This window comes from Cyrtonyx montezumae, unplaced genomic scaffold, assembly GCF_038088225.1.
Source record: "Cyrtonyx montezumae isolate F1298 unplaced genomic scaffold, pur_monq_1.0 scaffold_3, whole genome shotgun sequence".
Lineage (NCBI taxonomy): Eukaryota > Metazoa > Chordata > Aves > Galliformes > Odontophoridae > Cyrtonyx > Cyrtonyx montezumae.
The window spans coordinates 110,267,355-110,287,521 of NW_027072034.1; the positions used below are offsets into that span (position 1 = coordinate 110,267,355).

Below are 20,167 nucleotides of genomic sequence, written 5' to 3' on the forward strand. Positions count from 1 at the left end.
CAAAGTACTTGGAGCCAGAGCATTCAGTTTCACCTTCCATATGTTAAATGCTAAAACACGTTAGCTTAGTTTGCTGCTCACGTTCTTAACCTTTTACATTAAAAAACCTATTCAAAACTGCTAACTGCACTGATAATGCTGTACCGAATTCAATAATGTAGTTTATCAGATGTACCTACATAGCATGATGTTGCACGTTGTTTCAACAGCAGTGCTATTATCAGTATGCACTGTTTTTTTAACAAGGCTGTGCTTTGTGGCTCTTGTTGCCCTTAGGATTCCTGTTATGAACTGTAAACTAGAGCTGAATTACAGCAAGGACTTCCAAGAGGAAATAAATATGAAGACAGCCTCCTCGCTGCAACAGACTTGTGGAGGTAGAAAGGCTAAGACTGAAGTACTAGGTCATAGCCAAAAATCTATAAAAACACACACAAAAAAGTCAAATCTCTTGTTCTTTAATTAAGTGTTTCTTATATTGCCAATATAAGGAATCCCAAGCAGTTCTTTATGAGGTTGGAGTGCGTATGTATGTGTGCAAAGACGCAGAGCTTATGAAGCACTTGACTTCAACCCTGATCTATAGATTTTTCTCATACATACAAGTGCAGGACATTCACTGGCAAAGGGGGTGTAATGCCCCCCTGTCCCCTTGAGGAAGGATGAAACACAGATGGCAGATGCTGGCACTATCTCTGTCAATGGTTTCTTCCCTTCTGTTCTTCCGATTACAGTTCTGCAACCAGAGCAAAAAGACATTACTCTTCAGATACATGCAGATACACTCATCTGCAGCCATACTCCTTCCCACAAACCGGGCAAGGCGCACACGTGACCGTAAATGGAAGGATATAAAGAAATAACACCCAAACTGAAATTGTATAACACAAGGAATCACATCAAATGAAGGAAAGCATGTACACCTGGCCTACTGGCGTATAGAAGAACCAAAAAGCTCATAGCCAGAGGCAGCGCATCTGCACATGTCCTCATCTTTAAGCACTGCCATTGGTTCATACAGAGCAGCTGCTGCCCGTGCTTCCCGTGGGACAGTCTCCCAGCACCACGGCAGACGGAAGCACCAACAGCGGTAGTGCCAGAGACGGTCACGCAGCTCCCGTACCCTTTAGTCATCGTCATCGTCATCCTCTGGGACGAAGATGTCGTGTTCTTCCAGCAGGGCTGCAAAGTTCTTACTGATCTGCGTCCCGACATACAGGAACGGGATCACAACGCTGAACACTCTGAGGAGGCCAAACGGTGTCTACAAAGGATTCAACCGAGAAATGAGGCAGTTAGTTTTTATCAGCCGGTACCACTCTGGGTGAACTTTTGCACCCCTGTGAGAGCTCCGGGCCAGGCTCAGCCGAGGGAAGACAGGCCCGGCAGGGTCAGCTGTAGGCCTTCACCCCGTGAGCGCCGCGAGCTCATCCCCCCCAACCATCACCGGCCGGCGCGGGACACCGCCGCCGGTCCCACCCCGCCCGCAGCCGCGCCGCTCATTGGCATAAAACCTGCCACTCAACCCCTCTCCCCCGCCCACCGCGGGAGCTCCAGCCCTGATTGGCCACCGCCGGACCTACAACCCCCCCCCCCTCCGCTCTCTCCCATCGCTTACCTTAACCGGCTTGGGCAAAATGGCGCCGCTGCGGGTGACCGTGGCGCTGCGGGCCGGTACCAGCGGCGCGACCGGTGCCCGGCGCAGCCCTCCGCACCGTGCCCTCCCCGCGCCCGCCACCAATAGCCTCCCGCCCACCGCTGCCATCGTCCCTCGCTGTCAAGGCCGGGCCGGGTCCCGCAACTCTCGCGAGATCAAAGCGGAGGGCGGGAGGCGGTGCCGCGCATGCGTGGCCGCGGCTTTCCCACAGCCCCCAGTTGCTAGGGAGCGCCCGTTGGCGCCTGCGGGCGTATGTGTTTTTCGCGGTGAGACGGGATTACGAATGCTAAATTGTTTATTCAGCCACACAGCATAAAATACAAACAGTAACTGAAATGTATAATAACGCATGCACTAGTTCTGCGTGTAAAAAAAGGCTCACGCAAAAAGAACACGGTATATAGTTCCAATGGAAGCACCTCAAGATAGGGGCGAACCGCCCGTAGTGTGAGCTGTGGGCTGACAACAGGCACACGCAGGGACCCCGGCTTTTTCTCAGGTTCCTGGGTTGAGCAGAGCCCTTCCTATGAACACAGTGACTGCGGTACCGGGAGCTGTTGGGCCGTCCCAGTTGGCCATGGTCAGCCATACCACTGGGGCCTGGCTTCAGAGCAAAGATAAAGCATCACAGTGACTGTCGCATAAAGCATATATGTGCTCACAGTGACATAACAGGACTCAGAAAGCTCTTTAGCCCTGAAAGCTCTTTAGCCCAGTCCCTGCCCTGCAGTAGTGCTGAGAGGTAGCCCTGACCAAGTGCACCCGAAGTCCTGCAGCACTGTTGGATGTGCTGTAACAAACAGCTACACGCAGATATCTGGCATGACTCTGCTGTTTTCTTCCCACTGCTGCAGAATAAAACACAGCATTACTCCAAATGCAGTCATACAGGAAGGAGAGCCCATCTCCTCATTTGCAGGATTTAGGATTTAGCTGGAATACGTGCTAAAGCAAAGCCAGGTAGTGTGGAAATTGTCTGGTTTGAATGGGGCAGATTAGGCATTAAATATAAGCTCCTTAGGGAGTGTTACTGGCAAAATTCTAGCTCATTAAAATGAACTAAGCTTCTTAAAAGTGAAACTGCCTCTATATGAATAATGCTGGTCCAGTCTGACTGAACTGGCTTTGTTCACCTGTTTTCTCTTTCAAGTCTTTCCTGATTCTCGAGTCTCATGTAGGGACTCCCAGAACATTTTGATTTATTTTGGAAGGTAATTTTTGCCATCAAACTGCCTTATGTGAGTCAGAGACACTGGGAACATTCTCTTTGTATTGCATTAAAAAAAAAATAGAAGGAAGAAAGAGGCAATCCACATCTGACCCAGCCCTAAAAACCCACAATGGGGAGGTAGAACCATTCCTGATGCTGTTGGGAATGCTGATGACTCCTGATGGGACACAGACTCACTCTTGGCTCTCCTGCTCCTGTTCTCTCCTTAGTGTTTTCTCTTAAGAAGCAAAACAACAAAATCCTCCCAACCTTTAAGTTCTCTGCTACGGAAAAATACAGACATGAACCAGAGATTATTGGATTGCACTGTTTGTACGTAGAGGTTACATTCCCACTGTCCAAAGTCAGACATGATTTAAGGTCTGATTTATGCTAACACAGGCAGGCAGGAAGATTGTCATCCAAAACTACTAGAGACATTTTCAAAGGCACCAGAAGTTAATGGAAGCCATTTGATTTCTGCTTCTGACAACCTCTAGCGGTTATAGCAGAGTGTAAGGCTGAGCACATTCAGCTCCAGAAAGGTAATTGGGTACCCATGTCATGCCACGGCACAGCCTGCTGCTTCCCTAGCATCACTCCTTAACAGCATGAGGCAAAAAAAAGCAGACTCAGTGCTGTAAGAGAAAAGGGAAACATAAGGCTGTTTTTGTGCGTTTTTCTGCTTTGAAAAGCAGCCCTTGCCAAGAGGACAAGGAAGATTTATAAACACCCACTACAGAGGACTTTAGTCCTAGGACTATTGCGCTCAGCATTGAGTGCTGTACCGTTGGCCTTTGGTTAAGGGTTCTGACCTAGCAGTAAGTATATGGGATGTGCTTCTGCAATCAGCCCCACGATGCTGACACGGAGCTGGAAGGAAGCCGCGGCAGGACAAGATCTGGCTTTGGTAGGAGATGGTAGGCTTTTAGAGCAAGGCAAGTCCAAACACTGCTGGCACGTGGGGCTGGGAAGCCACTTTAACTAACTCCTTTGCCTCTGGTATTCCTAGGGCCAGACATTCCTCAGGAGCATGCTGACGTCCTTCCTTTCCCCCATGTGGCTTTGCCCACGGTGCCTCAAATACATCATCATGATCACATCAAAAAAGACCTTGCACGAGTGCAGCTCTGCACTGTCTCCAACATCTGACTGGCTGCCAGAGCCCTATATGGCACTTTCTCTGGTCTGTGCAGAGGCTGATAAATTCACCCCACGAAGGCAGGCAGCCTTTAGCATTCCTCTTTTTTAACGGAAGACTTGAGTCAGAGGAAGGCACAGGCTTGGCTACTGCTAGGTACTCAAAATGTCAAGGAGCTTGCGGTCCTTGCTGTTTTTCAGACCAAAGCCTAGGTTTCCTTCTGCCCTCCCCATAAGCTTTGCTTACGGACAGTCCTAGGGATACAGCAGGGAGGAGGCACTAGGGCAGATGAAAGTTAAAAAAAGGATGATGTTTGTGAACACAGCTGTGCTGTGGCTCGCTACACTGCCCTGCCCTGTTCCCCACCCTGCTGGGGAGGCTGCTCAGGGGACTCCGCACAGAGCTCCGGCACTCAGCCAGAAGCCCCAGGAAGTGCAGCCTGTGCTGGCAGCATGGTCATGATGAGCCACGGCTCCTGGGCCAGCCAAAGCCATGGCATCTTGGATGTGTCCTCATAAAGCTCATGTGCAGCTAACCAGGCATAAAGCTGTAGGTGCCCTGGGGCCAGCAGGCATTTCACAAGAGTCAATCTTTCCTGCAGCCAAAGAGCAAAAAAGGAAGAAGGGCTTCAGCACAACACCACTGACAATAATAAATGCTGACCTGTGCAAACTTCCACACTGAGAAACAAAACCAAAGCGGGTGATGAAACGCTCAGAGCATCCACCACGTAAGGACAGCAGGGCACTGAGCCCAGCCATATCCATGGGAAGAGGACGAGGCCTGTTGGTACTTTGAGTCCTGGGGAGCGAACAGGCCCTCCTCCAGCCAGAGAGGGAAGGGGCAGGCAGCGTGGCTCACTCTGCTCTGGCTCTGTGTCCCGACGTCATGGGTGTCCTCTCTTCTGCCTCTCCTGCCACTCCTGCCTCAGCGCTGCGATCTCCTGCCCGTACCAGTGATGCAGCTTGGCAAAGCACGTCGTCTCTGGCGACACCGGGCTCTCCTGCAAGGCGGGCACTGAGGACCCTATGGCTGAGCGCCGGCGCGGGGGCAGCGGTGGGGGCTTTGTGTGCCCATCGCGGTCAGGGCCACTGCTCCATGTGGAGTACCCATTCTCCAGGACGGGCGGCTTCTCCTGGACGGGCGGCAGGGCAGGGTTGGAGAGGTGACGCTTCCTGCCCAACGAGGACCTCCGTGGTGACCTGCGGCATGCAGCCAAGCTGGTGCAGGCCTCCTCCAGCTGCTTCTCCAGCTCCCGCACCACCAGCCGCATGTAGTCGAAGCTGGCCCGTGAGAGCGCCTTCACCCAGGCCTCCATGGAGGCTTGCCCGTCGGCCACCAGCACGTAGGCCTTGGCGCCGGCGTCGTCAAAGCGGATGGCGAAGGCAAACTCCTCGGCAGCCTCGCAGAGCTCCACAGTGCAGCCCTCCAGCACCACCAGCCCCACGGGCTCCCGGCTCTCCCGCTCCTCAAAGTAGAAGAGGAGGTTGCCCTTGAGGACAAACCATCGGCGCTGGTAGGAGGTGCCATGGTGGCCGTGGTGGTGGTGCCGCTCCACACGCTTGCGCAGGAAACCGGCATGGTCGGTGGGTGAGTCACAGGTTGCGTAGTGGGCCACGCTCCGCTCATTCAGCTTCATGGCCACAGAGAGGTGATGTGCTCAGCGCCGTGTGTTGTCCATCCAATGGGTACAGCGGCTGCGGAGAAGGTCTCCAGGCCCACCACCACAGCACTGCCTCCTCCAGAGACACTGCTCTGCCTCTTCCTCTGCCAGTGACCTACTTTGCATGTCGAGCACTCATCTTGCTTTCTCCTCTGTTGTAGGACACGGGGAAGAGGGCATTTTCAGATGCTCTGGGACCTCCGTTTGAGCACCCCCTCCACACCTACGCTCAGGACCGCGCAGCCCCACCGGCCATCCCACAGCATCACTGTCACCCAGCACTGCATCCAGCGCTGCCCTGAGCCATGGTGGCTTGGTGGGTCAGACTGCAGCCCCTCAATGCCTTCCTCGGGCCGCCTGCTTTCTTGATGAGTGCCTCTGGAGCTCTGCTGCGCCAAGCTCCATACCTGTTACGAGGAAAGGCAGAGGAGAGGTCATCCTACACTGCAACAAGAGCAAAGAGCTGCATGGCTCCCACAGCTATATATCTGCGTGAAGCAAAGCCCAGGACGCTCAGGTGGGCTCCAATGGCAAGCCCAGTCCCAGCTCAGGACCTCGCACTGCCTGCAGGCGCGGCTGAGTTCTGGTTTTCTCCGGCAACACAAACACAGTCAGCCCCACAGGCTGATTCTGTAACTCCTCTTGGCTCCTGCGGGTTCGCTTTGGTTTTAGTAGAAAAAAAGAAAGCGCTTTTACAAAGCGTGGCCTGCACGGCCGCTGCGGGCGGCCCGGCGAGCCGGGCTCAGTTCAGCTTTTGGGCGTGCAGCCGTGGAACGCTTCACAGGAGGAGCCCCCTCCCCACAACGCTCCCCGCAGCTCAGCCCCTTCCCCGGACCCCTCCCCTCCCTCCGTGCCCTCCGCGGGGCTGAGGACACGGGGCCTCGGCCGCGGCCCGCCCCGTCTCACCTCCGGACCTTCCTCCGCGGCGGCGCTGCTAGCGCCGTGCAGCGGGGCGGCCGCCGGGCTTCCCCGCCGCGCTCGGGGGCCGGGCCGGGCAGGGAGGGAGGCGGAGCGAGCGGTCAGGTGATTCTGGGTCACGTGAGCGGACCGGACGGGGGAAGGCGCTCGGCGTGTCCCTGCGGAGGCTGCGGCAGAGATGGGGGTCCCGGCGGCTGTCGCGGCGGTCCTGGCCGTGGTGCTGGTGCTGCCTGCCCGCGGGCTGGAGAACGGGCTGGCGCGCACCCCGCCCATGGGCTGGCTGGCCTGGGAGCGGTTCCGCTGCAACGTGAACTGCCGGGAGGAGCCCCACCAGTGCATCAGGTAACATGGAGCACCGTAGCTGGGGTTTGGATGCCCCACTGCTGCTGGAGATCCCCAGAGGTGAAGGCTGCGGACGGGCTGTGCAGGGTTTCGAGGTGCAGCCCTCCTGCACGGGCGAGGTCACTGTGCTGTAACCACCAGAGCCCCAGCGAGCCCCTAGCAGCACGTTGGCAGGGCTTCCACTGGTCACGTCTCCTGTCCTGCAGTGAGATGCTCTTCATGGAGATGGCGGACCGGCTAGCAGAGGATGGCTGGCGGGAGCTGGGCTACAAGTACGTCAATATCGATGACTGCTGGGCTGCTAAGCAGCGTGATGCTGAGGGGCAGCTGGTGCCTGACCCTGAGAGGTTCCCCCGGGGCATTAAAGCCTTGGCTGACTATGTGAGTGACTTCCACATCCCTGCCTTGCTGCAATGGACGGAGCTCAGTGGCTGGGACCCCCTCATCCCCATCTCTCCTCATAGGTCCATGCCCGGGGCTTGAAGTTGGGCATTTATAGTGACCTAGGCACACTCACCTGCGGGGGATACCCAGGCACTACACTGGACCGTGTGGAGCAGGATGCACGTACCTTCGCTGAGTGGGGCGTGGACATGCTGAAGCTAGATGGGTGCTACTCATCAGGGAAGGAGCAGGCACAGGGTAACAGCTGTATTGTTGGCTGGTGCTTATCCGCTTGCTGCTTGGCTCAGATTGGCTGCCCATCTGCTGGATACTTGGCTTCGCTTCCTCCCTCACATCTCTTCTTCTGGTCATCCACCTCCTTCACCAGTTTGCTTCTTCTCTCCCAAAGGCTACCCAGAAATGGCAAGAGCCTTGAATGCCACTGGCCGTCCCATCGTCTATTCCTGCAGCTGGCCGGCCTACCAGGGGGGGCTGCCTCCCAAGGTGAGCGCTGTCCCACTTGCTGTCCAGCCTGTGTGCCAAGTCCCTCTTACTGCTCCACTTGTGATGAGACAGGGCTGTAGATGCCAGGAGGGGACATGTCCTCCTGCCAGGCATCCCTGGACATTCAGGGTTCCCGTCATAGCTGGCTGGGGAAGGGAGTGGGACATGCTCAGCTTGTGTGGCATTGATCTTGACAGCCTGTTTTGCTAAGACTGGTCTTTTCTGGCTTAAATGCTTGAAATGACACATCTGGTCCTCCACAGTGTGTGTTCCTCCTTGTAATGCTTTTTGAGAGCTGAGTGCATTGGCTTTTTATCCCCTTGCACTTTCTGAATCAATCTCAAGCTGCTCTTGTTTCCTCCTTGCAGCTGATCCTATAGCCTTATAGCTTCTGTGGTTGTTTTGCCAGATGTTCTGTCATACTGGGATGAGTCCAGATGTATTGGGACATGACTCTGTCCTCCTTAATCACACGATGTTGCCCTTCTCCAGATCCTTCTGGCTTGGAAACTCCTTCTAGATGCCACACTTCCCAACAAGTCCTCCTGCCCCTTCTCCTTGCCTCCACCCATGGTGTCCTGTGCTCCCACACATAGGTTCCATCCCTTCTGTCTCTGTGCTCCCCTCTAGGTGAACTACACCCTCCTGGGCAAGATCTGCAACCTGTGGCGGAACTACGATGACATCCAGGACTCATGGGACAGTGTACTTTCCATCGTGGACTGGTTCTTCACAAACCAGGATGTGCTGCAGCCAGCGGCCGGCCCTGGCCACTGGAATGACCCAGACATGGTATTACACTGCACCTATCACCCCCTGACTATGCCTGTCCTATAGCGCAGGTGTCCTTGTCCTTCACCTGTACTGCCTGAGTGGAAGGTAATGATGAATTGAAGGGTATCAGCAGGTGCTTTTGAGTGTGTGCCACATGCTTAGTGCCTAGCAGAGATGGATGTCCTGGCTGTAGGGAAGCAGTGGCACTTGGGAGCAAGCACGGCAAGCTTCACATCTTGCAGGCTGCGGCATCACCAGGCAGGACACATGGACATGCTTCTCACCCTTTTCACCACCTTCACCTCCTCTCTTCTGCAGCTCATCATTGGAAACTTCGGCCTCAGCTACGAGCAGTCACGCTCCCAAATGGCCTTGTGGACCATCATGGCTGCTCCACTCCTCATGTCCACAGACCTGCGCACTATCTTGCCAAGTGCCAAGGAGATCTTGCAGAACCGCCTGATGATCCAGATCAATCAGGACCCCCTGGGAATCCAGGGGCGCAGGATCATCAAGGTTAGGGGGAAGGCATATGTGTTTGGGAGAACATATGGAAAGGAATGTGAGGAGAGCTGTGGGCATTGGGCTCTGTCTCATCTGCCTGTTCTCACCATAGGAGAAATCTCACATCGAGGTGTTCCTGCGCCCGCTGTCACACGCTGCCAGCGCCCTGGTCTTCTTCAGCCGGAGGACAGACATGCCTTTCCGCTACACCACCAGCCTGGCCAAGCTTGGCTTCCCTGAAGGGGCTTCATATGAGGTGAGCCCAGAGGGCACCCTGTGCCCACACTCCTCCTTCCAGCTCCCTACTGCATTCTGGGGAGGTCACACCAGCAGAGGTTCAGGTTGGGTATCAGGAAAAACTTCTCAGTGTGGCTGGATCTCAGCAGTCTTTTCCAGCCTTAACAATTCTATGGCCTGACCATGGCAAGTCCTCAAGGTGAAGGTCTGTGCCATTCTAGCAGCCACCCACTCTCTTCCAGGTGCAAGACGTGTACAACGGGAAGACCATCAGTGGCCTGAAGACAGGAGACAACTTCACAGTGGTCGTCAATCCCTCAGGGGTGGTGATGTGGTACCTCACTCCCAAAGCACTGCTTATCCAGCAGCAAGCCCCCAGGGGGGCCTCCTGGCTGCCCCTTCTGTGAGGCGCTCAGCCCAGGGCCGTTGGAGGCCCCTTGGACACATCTCAGCGCTGCTCAAGTGCCCTCTTCTGGTGTGGCTGGGGTAGGGCATGCAGCTTGCTCCTCTGGCACCACTCGATGCTTTTTACTCATTCATTGCGAAGCAGGACTTCTTGTTACTCTCTCCTGATGGCACACAAAGCACCCTGAGATCATCCTACAGAAAAGGAGTGTCCCGTGTGACCATCTTTCAGGACCAGATGCGCTTTTTTTTCTTTTCTTGGCTTAGAACAAAGGGCTGCACTCCTCTTCCCAGGCACCATCCCCAAAACAGCAGCTGCTGGGGCCAGGCTGGCTCTGCCTGGCAGCAGGATCAGCAGGCGACACCACTACAGCCTAGACTGCACACTATGAAAAAGAAGCCTAAACAAAACGTGCTGTCGTTGTACTGGTTGCAGTAGAGCACAAACCTGAGCTGCCCATACACAGTTCCAGTAGTTTTGCTGTTAGTGTAACACAACAAATTGCAGGGCCATAGTGCATTGTGCACAAGTGGTATCTGGAAGATGCTGATGCTCGTTTTTTAGTGGTCTCAAGCTGGGAGATGCTGATGGGTGCTGGCCAAGTTGCATCTTGGTCTTGCAAGGCTGAACACTCCAGCATTTCTCAGAGAAAGGCTCCTCCTTTGAAAGGCAGCCTGCACAAATAGAAGGGGCTTGGGGGTCCCACAGAGGAGGAGTGCTCAGGTGTGCTGTAGCCTCCCCTGAACACCCAAAGAGTGGTGCAACACTCACCAAAATCGTCCCTTCTGAGGACAAGGCAGCCCAGGAAGATCCACACAAGGTTAAATCTCAAAGCAGGAAATCACCATATTTTAAATTAGTCAGAAAAGGAACTTCCCCATTCTTCTCAGATGACAAATGAGGGCTAGAAGCCCACTCCCCTTCTTAGAGGACCATGTGGCTGATCCCAGCCCCTTGCAGAGATTCTGTGGTAGAGCAGCAAGATGCTGAATGTGATGCTTTGCAGTGCTGGGAAGCAATGACATGTCCATTTCGTGTCTGTGCAAGAGCTGGCTTTATTTTTGTGATTTTGACAACTTAACTGAAATAAAAGGGAAGCAGGGTGCTGGCTGTTTCAGATTTGCTCATTTAATTCATGTGGGATTTCAGGGTCATTCCTCAAAACATGACAAACCTACACTGAGGGAAAAAAAAAACATTGGTTTCTTGGTGCACTGGGCTCAAAAGGAGTAGGAGGGGGCTTTCTAGTAGTTACACTGTGACCAGTAAGCCACCACCTTCCTGCAGCACGAGGGGAAACCCAGATGTCACAGTCCACAACCAGCTGCCATTTTCCTATGTTGTTTTCCCTAGTACAGGTTAAAACAACAGTGTTGTGCCTGCCCTAGGACACAATTATGTGCCAGGTCTGGACAAGAATGATGGCACACAGCAGCCTTGCCCCTACAAAGACGAGCTGAAGCCAGTGCTTCTGCCTCACCTGGATCCAGCTCCAGTGCAGCTGTTCAGCAGGGCAGGAGGGGAACTGGCCCATGACATGAAAACAAGCCACAGTGCTCTCCCTTGTTGTAGCAGGTAGGAACGGTGACAGTCAACACGAAGCACACACAGCAGTGAACAGGCAGTTAAGGTAACAACTCTTCTGTATTAAAGTGCAATTCAAAAGTTACAAACTTCTTAAAATACAGAGTCATTTGAACACCTCTTACTCAAACTTCAAAGACGTTTTTAAAGAAGGAAATTTACCTTCCTCCCCATGCAGGGTTGCTTTAGGAATTTAAAGATTTCAGTCACACAAGCCTGACTTACAGGAAGGTCCTGACGCACGCACAGGATAAGAGGAAAAAGCCCTTCACTGTGAAGGTAGGAAGGCTGTGAAAAGTACAATTATCCCATATAAAAAGGATCACAAAGGTCTCCACCAGTCTAGAGGGGCTCTTGTCAGAGTGGGTTTAATGGCATTGTGTCCTAAAGAGGAAGGAAGGTTGAGGCTGAGCAGCCACAGCCTCTGCAAGAGACCCAAGCGTTAGTAACACCACACCTGAGCAACCAAATTCCACTTCTGTGGCACCTACCCTTGCTGCTCAGGCATAGGTACGCATGCTCTGACTGCAGTGGCCCAAGGAAGAGATAAAGGCCACTTTTCCACATCATGCTAGCACAGTGGCACAAGCTTCCTCAGCAGAGGGAGCCAGTGCTGCGGGACCCATCTCGTGACAAGGGCAGAGCTGGGTTATCTTCCTAACGTAACACATTTTGCTTGGAGGCAGCAGCTTCCTGCTCAGCTCTTGACTCCATTATGCTTGAAGAACAGCTATGTGACACAGGATCACAGCACAGATACAGACTTGCTTCCAGGAGACTGAAAGGAAGACTGATTTGCACGCCTGTAGAGCTCAACTCACTGCTCTGCAGCACACCTTTGCTGTTCTATTCAAGGTCTACAAAGGCAGGCTGATTTTATGGGGTCACTGCTTGCTTCCAGTTACATTTCTCACAGCACCTCTGCCAGCAGCATCAGACGACCAAGCTTGTACACCTGCATCTTACAGCAGAGGACATCAGGCAGTGTGGGACTTCCAGCAGGGAGCAAAGCACTTGAACACTTCCCTATTTTGTAAAGTTACAGTTAATGGGAAATGAGACAGAGAAACACTAGCAGAGGATCTGCTGCAGCCAAAGGTGGCATGCCTGTGCCCAGAAACTCCTCTGGCTATCAGGAGTGCAGTAGGATTGTCCCTCCCAGAGCTAGAGCTGAGCTGGGATCCATCTCCAGCTCATGCCCCCAAATGCTTCAGTGTCTCTCAAGATGCATTTCCCAAGTGTGTCACCCCATGACTGTTAGTCCAGGACAGAGAAAGAAATGTGCTTCCAGCACAACACAGAATTTCCAGAGTCCCATTCTCAGCCGGAGCTGTGCCACAGTTTAAGTAAAGCTAACACCTTTTCAGTTTATGCAAGGAAACTTCACGAATTTCTGTATTTTCTTTCTCAGTGGTGTTTCAGAAGAGGTTAGAAGTTTGGCGTTCCAAGTAGCTTTACTTAAAGATGCCACAGCTTTTGTATTTTACTCTTAGTTTAGTGATGTGATCTACTGGTTTAAAAAGTCCATCTCTCTCCTCAAGCCAAAGGCAGAGCAAAAGGTTAGTGCTTCAACCCCATGAGATAAAGCAAAGAAGCAGGAAAGTGCTAGTGTTCTGCCTTGTGTTGCCATGTTGAAGGAGGGCAGGTGCTCAGCTGCCCAGCACTACACGCATTGTAGGTGCACAGAGAGACACAGAGATATATGCTAACCCGATGGGTAGTGACAGCCAAATCGTCTTCCGGCAGAGAGAGTGTAGGAGGCTGGCTGCAATTTCCATCTGTTAGTTGTTCTTCTTTTCTTCTGGAGGTGCATAAGGAGGTGGCTGATCCTGGAAGAAGACCGTGTAGTCAACAACCCTGCTTGCTGTATAAAAACTCTTCCCAGAAATTCTTAGCTTACAAAAAGTTACTGCCACAGCTGTGTGCTGTTCTTTTAAGCTGTCATTGCACCACATCATCCCTCTCCAGCACCAGTTAATGATCCAGGATATATTCTACTTCCCATATCATTTCCATTGAACACCCCCTCAAAAATTGGTAACAACAGCTGTTTTAAACCCACATCTTCACTTCCAGCACTTTATCTCTGTTGGTTCTTATGCTCTGACCCAGCAGACAGCAATCCCCTGGCCTGAAGGCAAGATTTCCTGCTCTGCCAGTCTTCAGCCCAGCCCCATATGAGGCAACTGAGGATGCAGGTAGACTGGCTGTCAGACAACACATGTTGCTATAGCCGACCTACTGGCTGCCACTCACTGAATCATGATGGACCTTCTCATCACCAGGCAGCCCAGAAAAAGGCACAAGTGATGAAACCGAAGGGCTATTATCCTTATATAACCCGTTCTTCTTTAACTCTTCCCACTTTCAAACATTACAGAATTAGAGAGCTCTACTCTCCGTGCACATGCAACTATCTTATGCATATAAGAATTAGACAAGCACTGAGCTGCCGCTGCTGGATGAATCTTAATGTCCTTCTTTCTTGATCAGGATTTAACAAACTTCCTTTGTGGCACTGTCATTCATGCCTTGTCCCAGGAAACTGCATGCTTCCCATGTTTTTCAAAATTAAGGCACTCTAAAGTTTACTAGGATAACAAAATTCTGTCTCTCTGAGTGGTGGAAGAGGGAGCAGGCACACACAGACTAAAGGCACAATACTTACCATGGGCATGTAGACATTGTGCGGGTTAGCAGGGTTGTAATACGCACTGGAAGCAGCTTCCATGGCATTACCACTCCCTAGAAAGGAAAGAAAAGGAGCAAACATAAGGCATGCCCATTTCTCACACAGTCACCTCAGCTGTGAGCCTCCAGCCCAGCCACAGCACTCCTGAGGAGTCAACAAATGCCCAAAGAGACAGGAACTACCACAGCAAGCTGGTCTTGAATTCACAGCACCTCAGAAAGGCTGCAAACCAGCTAAAGACAACCATAAGCAGTACAGCACAGAGCTGAGTGCCTTGCAAGACCCATTATCTCAAATAACAGGTCAAGATAACAGCTCCTGCACCAGCAGCAGGGTGCCCCAATATCACCTACAGCCCTAGTCCTCGAGCACCTTTTTGCATCAGAGCTATTTACCTGGCGTACCCGAGTTCACCCAGGGTGTGGAAGCCGGTGGAGCTGAGGGTCCTGTAGGAGATGGCCCGGAGTAGGGAGGAGGTATCATATTTGTGGAGTCCATGTTGGGGAGTGGTGGGTAAATACCTGAAAAAAGATGACACCAGACTGATGCTTTGGACTGTGGAGACAGAAAAGAGGGACAGCAAGCTGCCAGGCCCAGCCCTGGGCAAGAAGAAGATCAGTGAGAGAAGCTCAGCAAGGATGATGGCAGCTGTGACTTTACAGCTTGCTAATGCCTGTCACGCCAGCAGCAACAATTCTCTGCCAAGAAGCAGCACAGTTTACATACTGCATTCACACCTCCTACCTCCTGTTCAGCTGCAGCTAGAGACACACTGATGTAACCAAGACCATGACAGATTTTGCATGGACCTTTGCATGGATCCTTGATGGAGACAATACTACAGTAACCTTCATTGTAGCATCAACACTTTTACAATTAATACCCAACAAAGCCCACCACACATCATCACACCACTTCCATACCTGGATTTTGGGCATATGGATACCCCATGGGCTGTGGAGCAGGTCCGTAGGCACTCATTGGAGGTGGTGCGTAAGGATAAGGACCATTTGAAGGTGGAGGAGGAGGAGCGTAGCCCCCTGGAGCAGCTGCATACCCTCCTGGAGCAGGTGGGACAGGTGCATACCCTCCAGGTACAGGTGTGTATCCATAGCCAGGGGGCTGGAGAGGAACTCCACTGGAAGCTAAAAAGCACATATTTATTAAGTCAGACTTTTTTTTGCTAAATGTACAGAAATAAAAGGAAAATAGTCCTGTTCATGTAGCCCCAATTCCCATCCTCTGAATTCTAGAGCTGCTCACTATGCAGTCCCAGCAAAGAACTGTGCTTAAAAGGGATTTAGCTGTAGTTTCCTTGCTGTAAATTCAAAGGGTGCTAAAGGAAGCCAGCTGCAAAAATGCTATCAAGTAACAGCTCAAACACCTGGCTCTTACAGCTAGAAGAAAGGATAGCTTTAAAAAAGTACCAGCAGAGTGGGTTTTTTTAAATCTTCTTAACAGATAGATTGCATATCTTTTTTCCTTTCAAAAGTTTTAAATATACATGTTTAAAATGTAATTTTATTTTTCCTGCCTGCAAATGCAGGCATTAAATTCCCCCATCTCACTCCACTATTAGAGAACAGAGCTGAGGGTAAGCACAGGGATCAGTTTTTCCACCATCATACATTTCAATCCATTTTTTTCCCCAGGAAAACTCAGGCTCCATAGAAGGCGGCAGCTCACTTCAGAAACCAAATTCCAGAATGTTCTGATCACATAAAGCATTAAGTCAAAAGAAAGAAAAAGGACTGGAAAGAAAAAAAGAAGTCCGCCTTAAAAAAAAAAACAAAAAAAAAACCAACACTGATGTGGAAGTTGTACAGGGTACCCCTCACCCCAGGAACTTGAAAAAGAGCACCTCTCCCTAAATAGCTCAGTCAGCCATGGGAGAAATGCAGGCTCTGAAGATCTCTTACCATGAGAGGCAGCTTTGAACATCAGTTGTCCAAACTCAATGGCTCCTCCACTGTTGAAAGTCAGTTTAAATGTTCCTTGCCCTTCCCAGCCACCTAGGAGAGAGAATTAGAATTGAAACAGATTTATCAATCTCCTCAGAAGCAATCAAGAGTGCAAAACAGTCAGTGTGCAGCTTGTATTTATGTCTCATTATTTTAGAACTATTTGAAAACCACTGTCTTAGAAAGACTTCAGCCTGAGAAAATGGGCATTCCAGTCACAAAGCATTGTTATGAATAGGAACAAATAGCACAGGCTTTCCAGGTGCCATCAAAATACAAATGAGCTAATTCCAAGGCAGAAGATGGAAGAAAATGTGAACCTGAAGCCTTGACTTTAATCCATGCCTGCCTTCTGTAATTCTCCATGCCTGATCATGACTGTGACTTTAAGTCTCAACAGTAACATCACCAGATTGGGAATAAAGCTAAATCAGTGGCACACAGTAGCATTTTAGATGCATGCAAACACATCCGAGCTGCTATCTGCAGGTGCTAATTTTACTGGCATCAATGACTGTTGATGTGGCCAACTGCCCATTCTTCCATGTCAAACACAAGAGAAAATGAACACAGGCATGAACCAAATAAACATGGCATCCACAGCATGTCAGAAAAGATTAAAAAAAAAAACATCCTGCAAATGTGAGCTACTAGCTTCGAGGGACAGAAAGAAACTCTGAGGTTAAAGATGAGTAGACAAGTTACATTAGCATGTGAACTGTGCTGCTGTAGCTACACCATCCGCCTTGTGCACTAAGCACATTCAGCTGAAAAGGACTTGTGACACCTGGGAAGAGTTCAACCTAAAAGCACAAGCACATACCTCCTGCCTCAGCTTGAATCTGTCCTTTGATGTAATTAGCAGAGAAAACAGGCTGCTCAATAGAGCACCCTTTCACCAAATAAAATGGCATCATGAAAGACAGCATAGGATCCTTGCCCTTTGACACAAAGATCACCTGCAAGACAGGAAGGAACACTCTGGAATTAGTTAATCAGGTATAAAGTGTGGTTATGCAGCTCCATTTGCAGCAGCATCCAAAAAAAAAAAGATAATTTAACCCCTATTACCAGAGCGCATAGCATTGTTTCACAGCGTTCATGCAATGGAGTCCCAAACAGATCCAATGGCATGAGTCACTGATCTGAATCATGCAGGATCCAAAACAGCATACATGCAGACATATAAACTTCTATGGTTTTCATTTTTAAGGATAAGTTATGACAGTTTTCCAAGTAATTATCCATCGATACGTGATATTAAATCACAACAGTGATTTTCAAGTTCGTACATGCAGGTAACTGGGACTGCGACACAGGCACAGACTGTCCTATCCCCACCCAGCCTTCTCCTGCCTAGGACTTGCAGTGGCTCCTCCCAAAACGAAAAGCACTTCACCCACCTCCAGCTACATCTCATGACTAAAGCCTATGAGACCCCTGGAGAAAGGAAGCCCTGTTGGCATCAGACTTACCCTGTATGGGGTGAGATACAGCATTCCCTTCTTGGTGCCTTTGAAGGCTTCAGGCTTGCCTGTCACGTCACTGAAGGAGAGCTCCACATCTTTACACTGCTTGAGAATGCTACAGGAGGAAAATAGACTGGTTGGAAACAACCTCAGCAATAATGCATAGACACCCACCACACGAATCCTAAACCATCCCAACATACTCAATTCTAACCTGCACCCTGCAGTTTTCCTTTTGGATACACAAGGTTGACTCGTGCAGTAGAAGAATTCATTGTCCCCCCCCTCCCTGACAAGCCCTGCTCCTCCTCCTCCACAAAGGGAAACTTTAAATGACAGGAAGAGAAGCTGCCTCCAGAACCATCAGGATAAAGAATGCACTCTCTGCATGGCAAGAGCCAGAGCCTGGCAGGGCACAGAACAGGATGAGCTTTCTGATACCCACCCCTGGAGTCAAGGTACGAGCTCAGAGCAAACCCCTCTCCGTGTCCACATCCAGGACTGGCCAGCAGAAGGGAAATCAACTGCCTGAATGCTGCACCCGCTGTGCAAGCTGAGGAAGTTGCTTCACATTACCCTCACTACTGACTGTACCTCAGGTGATTTAAGCAAATATTTGTGATGAGAAGTGCCTTACTAAGGAAAAAAAAAAAAAGAGGAGCCATGAATGTCAGCAACAAGGTTGTTATTGCTGGATATCTACGGGAACATTAGCAGACTCTGCTAGTAAAACCACGTGGGAACAAACAGATGGAAACTGCAAACACCAGGGGTATGGAGGTGCCAGAAAAATTAAATATATTCTCAGGAAAATTGAAAGAATCATTATGGGAAAGAGCATCACTGAACTGAGAGGGAAAACCCCAACATACTACTTGGTAAGGAAAGATGCAGAATAAACAGAAGACCCTTGGATGCCACAAGCTTGCTGTGTGTTTCAGTGGGTAAAAAATCTGAGGGTTTTTTTTGGTTCAAGGGCACAACAAAATGAAAAATGAAACCATGACTCAACACTAGTTCTAAAGCTTCTTTACATATACATATTTATGATCAACATATGTCAGAAACTAGACCACATCAGGAAAGTACAAAATCAATCAGAAGAACCAGCAGGGCCAGGGTATGTGAAAACAACCAAGGGCACTGTACTTTCACATTGCATGCTCTTCAGGGAAGAGAACACATAAGAAATGTACCTGAAAAATTCAGCTACCCAACCTAGAAGGAAGGCAGTAAAACATTAGCTTTATTGAGGGGGGAAAAAGTTCTGACAAAAAGCCTACAGGGACTTTATCATTTAGCTAGATGCAGATTCTCACTTTCCTTGGGGTGGGGGGGGGGAGAGAGGGGACACACACAACAGAGATTCTTCTATTTCCAACTTACAAAGAGGGAATAAACTCCTAAGAGAAGCAAATCTATCTCCTCAGCACTCAGAATCTTACCAGAGTACTTCCTGAGCCACATAACAGCAGAATTTCAGGTTAGTTTGCTTCACTAGGAAGCAACTTTATGTGGTCACTTAATGCTTACTCCTGCCCAAGCACTCACATAAACAAACAGCAAGGCTGCCATCCAGGTGTGACTATGCAGCTGAACTGGTCTGCACCCATTTGGGGCTGTCATGAAAAAGCTGAGTGCCTATGCCCTGGAGAACGTCTTGGGCTCGTGGACCCGAGCTCCACAGGGCCTGGCTCCATGAAGGACCACTCACAAATCAGACCCTACGTCTGAGAGCATTGACCAGAAGCCCATTGTATTCTGGCAGCTTGGGGCCATGCCCACCGCCCTGTGGTGCATCACCTGCCCCTGACCCCCAGCTGCCCCTCCCCTGACACAGCTCCATGCCGTTCCCTCGGGCCCTGTCGCTGTCACACAGAGCAGAGCTCAGCGCTGCCCCTCCACTCTGTGAGGGCTGCAGCCGCCATCAGGGCTCCCCTCAGCTCCTCTGCTCTGAGCCAAGCAGAGACCTCAGCCGCTCCCCCTACACCTTGCCCCCCAGGCCCTTCGCCACCTCCATACCCCTCTTCGGGCAGCTCAGTTTTATGACATCCCTTAATCCGAGGCGCAGGCTGTGGGCACACAGCGGGGCAGCCCTGCTGACCCACACCAAGGCGCGGCCCCAGCTCCTCCACAGCAGAGCAGAGCGGCCCGAAGCCCTTCTCCCGCCCGGAGCCGTGAGGCCGCCCGCTCCCGCCGGTACCTCTCTGCATTGGGGACGACGACGCCGCCCTCCTTCGAGTGATGCCGGTTGAGCGCCATGGCGGCCACCTCCCCCGCCGCCTGACTGTGTGACGTCACATCCGGTCGCTGCTTCCTCCTTGGGAAAGGGGGGCGTGTTTCCCTGCTCGGGGCCTGGCCTCAGGGGTCAGCTTGGTGTGGGGTTTTTTTGTGTCTTTGTGTGCTTTCTTTTTTCTTTTTCCTGGAGAGTGGGCCCCTTGTCAAGGAGCCCACGGGCCTCTGTAGGCTCTGAGTAGGCCCGACTCGTGGGTCAGGGTCTGTGCCCTTCTTCAGGCACCTCTCCACAGGTGTGTGCTGCCCCGCTTGAGAGGGTGTGACTGTGTAGGGTGGCATTGAAGGACACTAAGCTTGTTTTTCTCAACGGGCCTTTATGCATCCTTTAGAAACAGTCCACTGTAGGAAATTACAGAGCAGAGCATCAAAACCACTTTGTCACAACCAACCCCCCAAAGTCTTACACATACAGGGCAAAAGTGTGTG

The 20,167-nt window shown here is 51.2% G+C and overlaps 5 protein-coding genes across 6 annotated transcripts in view; 1 reads left to right on the plus strand and 4 right to left on the minus strand.

Annotated features, from left to right (window-relative positions):
* CCDC134 (coiled-coil domain containing 134) overlaps window positions 1-20,167 on the minus strand; it is a 166,200-nt gene that overhangs the window by 72,775 nt on the left and 73,258 nt on the right. The window lies entirely within an intron of this gene.
* SMDT1 (single-pass membrane protein with aspartate rich tail 1) lies at window positions 443-1,812 on the minus strand. Its single transcript, XM_065741277.1, has 3 exons — window positions 1,619-1,812; window positions 1,124-1,264; window positions 443-736 (listed from the first exon to the last, which is right to left on the minus strand). The coding sequence occupies exons 1-2, from the start codon at window positions 1,763-1,765 to the stop codon at window positions 1,127-1,129; spliced, it is 285 nt and encodes a 94-aa protein (XP_065597349.1). The 5' UTR covers window positions 1,766-1,812; the 3' UTR covers window positions 443-736; window positions 1,124-1,126.
* Window positions 4,424-5,794, minus strand: PHETA2 (PH domain containing endocytic trafficking adaptor 2). The gene has a single exon (XM_065742791.1). It carries the CDS (start codon window positions 5,645-5,647, stop codon window positions 4,895-4,897), a length of 753 nt encoding a protein of 250 aa, XP_065598863.1. The 5' UTR covers window positions 5,648-5,794; the 3' UTR covers window positions 4,424-4,894.
* On the plus strand, window positions 6,768-9,763 carry NAGA (alpha-N-acetylgalactosaminidase). The gene is made up of 8 exons (XM_065742822.1): window positions 6,768-6,931; window positions 7,138-7,312; window positions 7,396-7,573; window positions 7,725-7,819; window positions 8,450-8,611; window positions 8,912-9,109; window positions 9,210-9,353; window positions 9,577-9,763. Exons 1-8 carry the CDS (start codon window positions 6,768-6,770, stop codon window positions 9,739-9,741), a joined length of 1,281 nt encoding a protein of 426 aa, XP_065598894.1. The 3' UTR covers window positions 9,742-9,763.
* WBP2NL (WBP2 N-terminal like) lies at window positions 11,682-19,723 on the minus strand. Of its 2 annotated transcripts, none has more exons than XM_065742828.1 (8): window positions 19,650-19,723; window positions 17,453-17,561; window positions 16,801-16,936; window positions 15,936-16,028; window positions 14,940-15,161; window positions 14,421-14,537; window positions 13,993-14,069; window positions 11,682-13,153 (listed from the first exon to the last, which is right to left on the minus strand). In XM_065742828.1, the coding sequence occupies exons 1-8, from the start codon at window positions 19,706-19,708 to the stop codon at window positions 13,106-13,108; spliced, it is 861 nt and encodes a 286-aa protein (XP_065598900.1). In that variant the 5' UTR covers window positions 19,709-19,723; the 3' UTR covers window positions 11,682-13,105. The 2 variants fall into 2 exon arrangements, with proteins under 2 accessions (XP_065598900.1, XP_065598899.1); XM_065742827.1 differs by having other exon boundaries at window positions 14,412-14,537.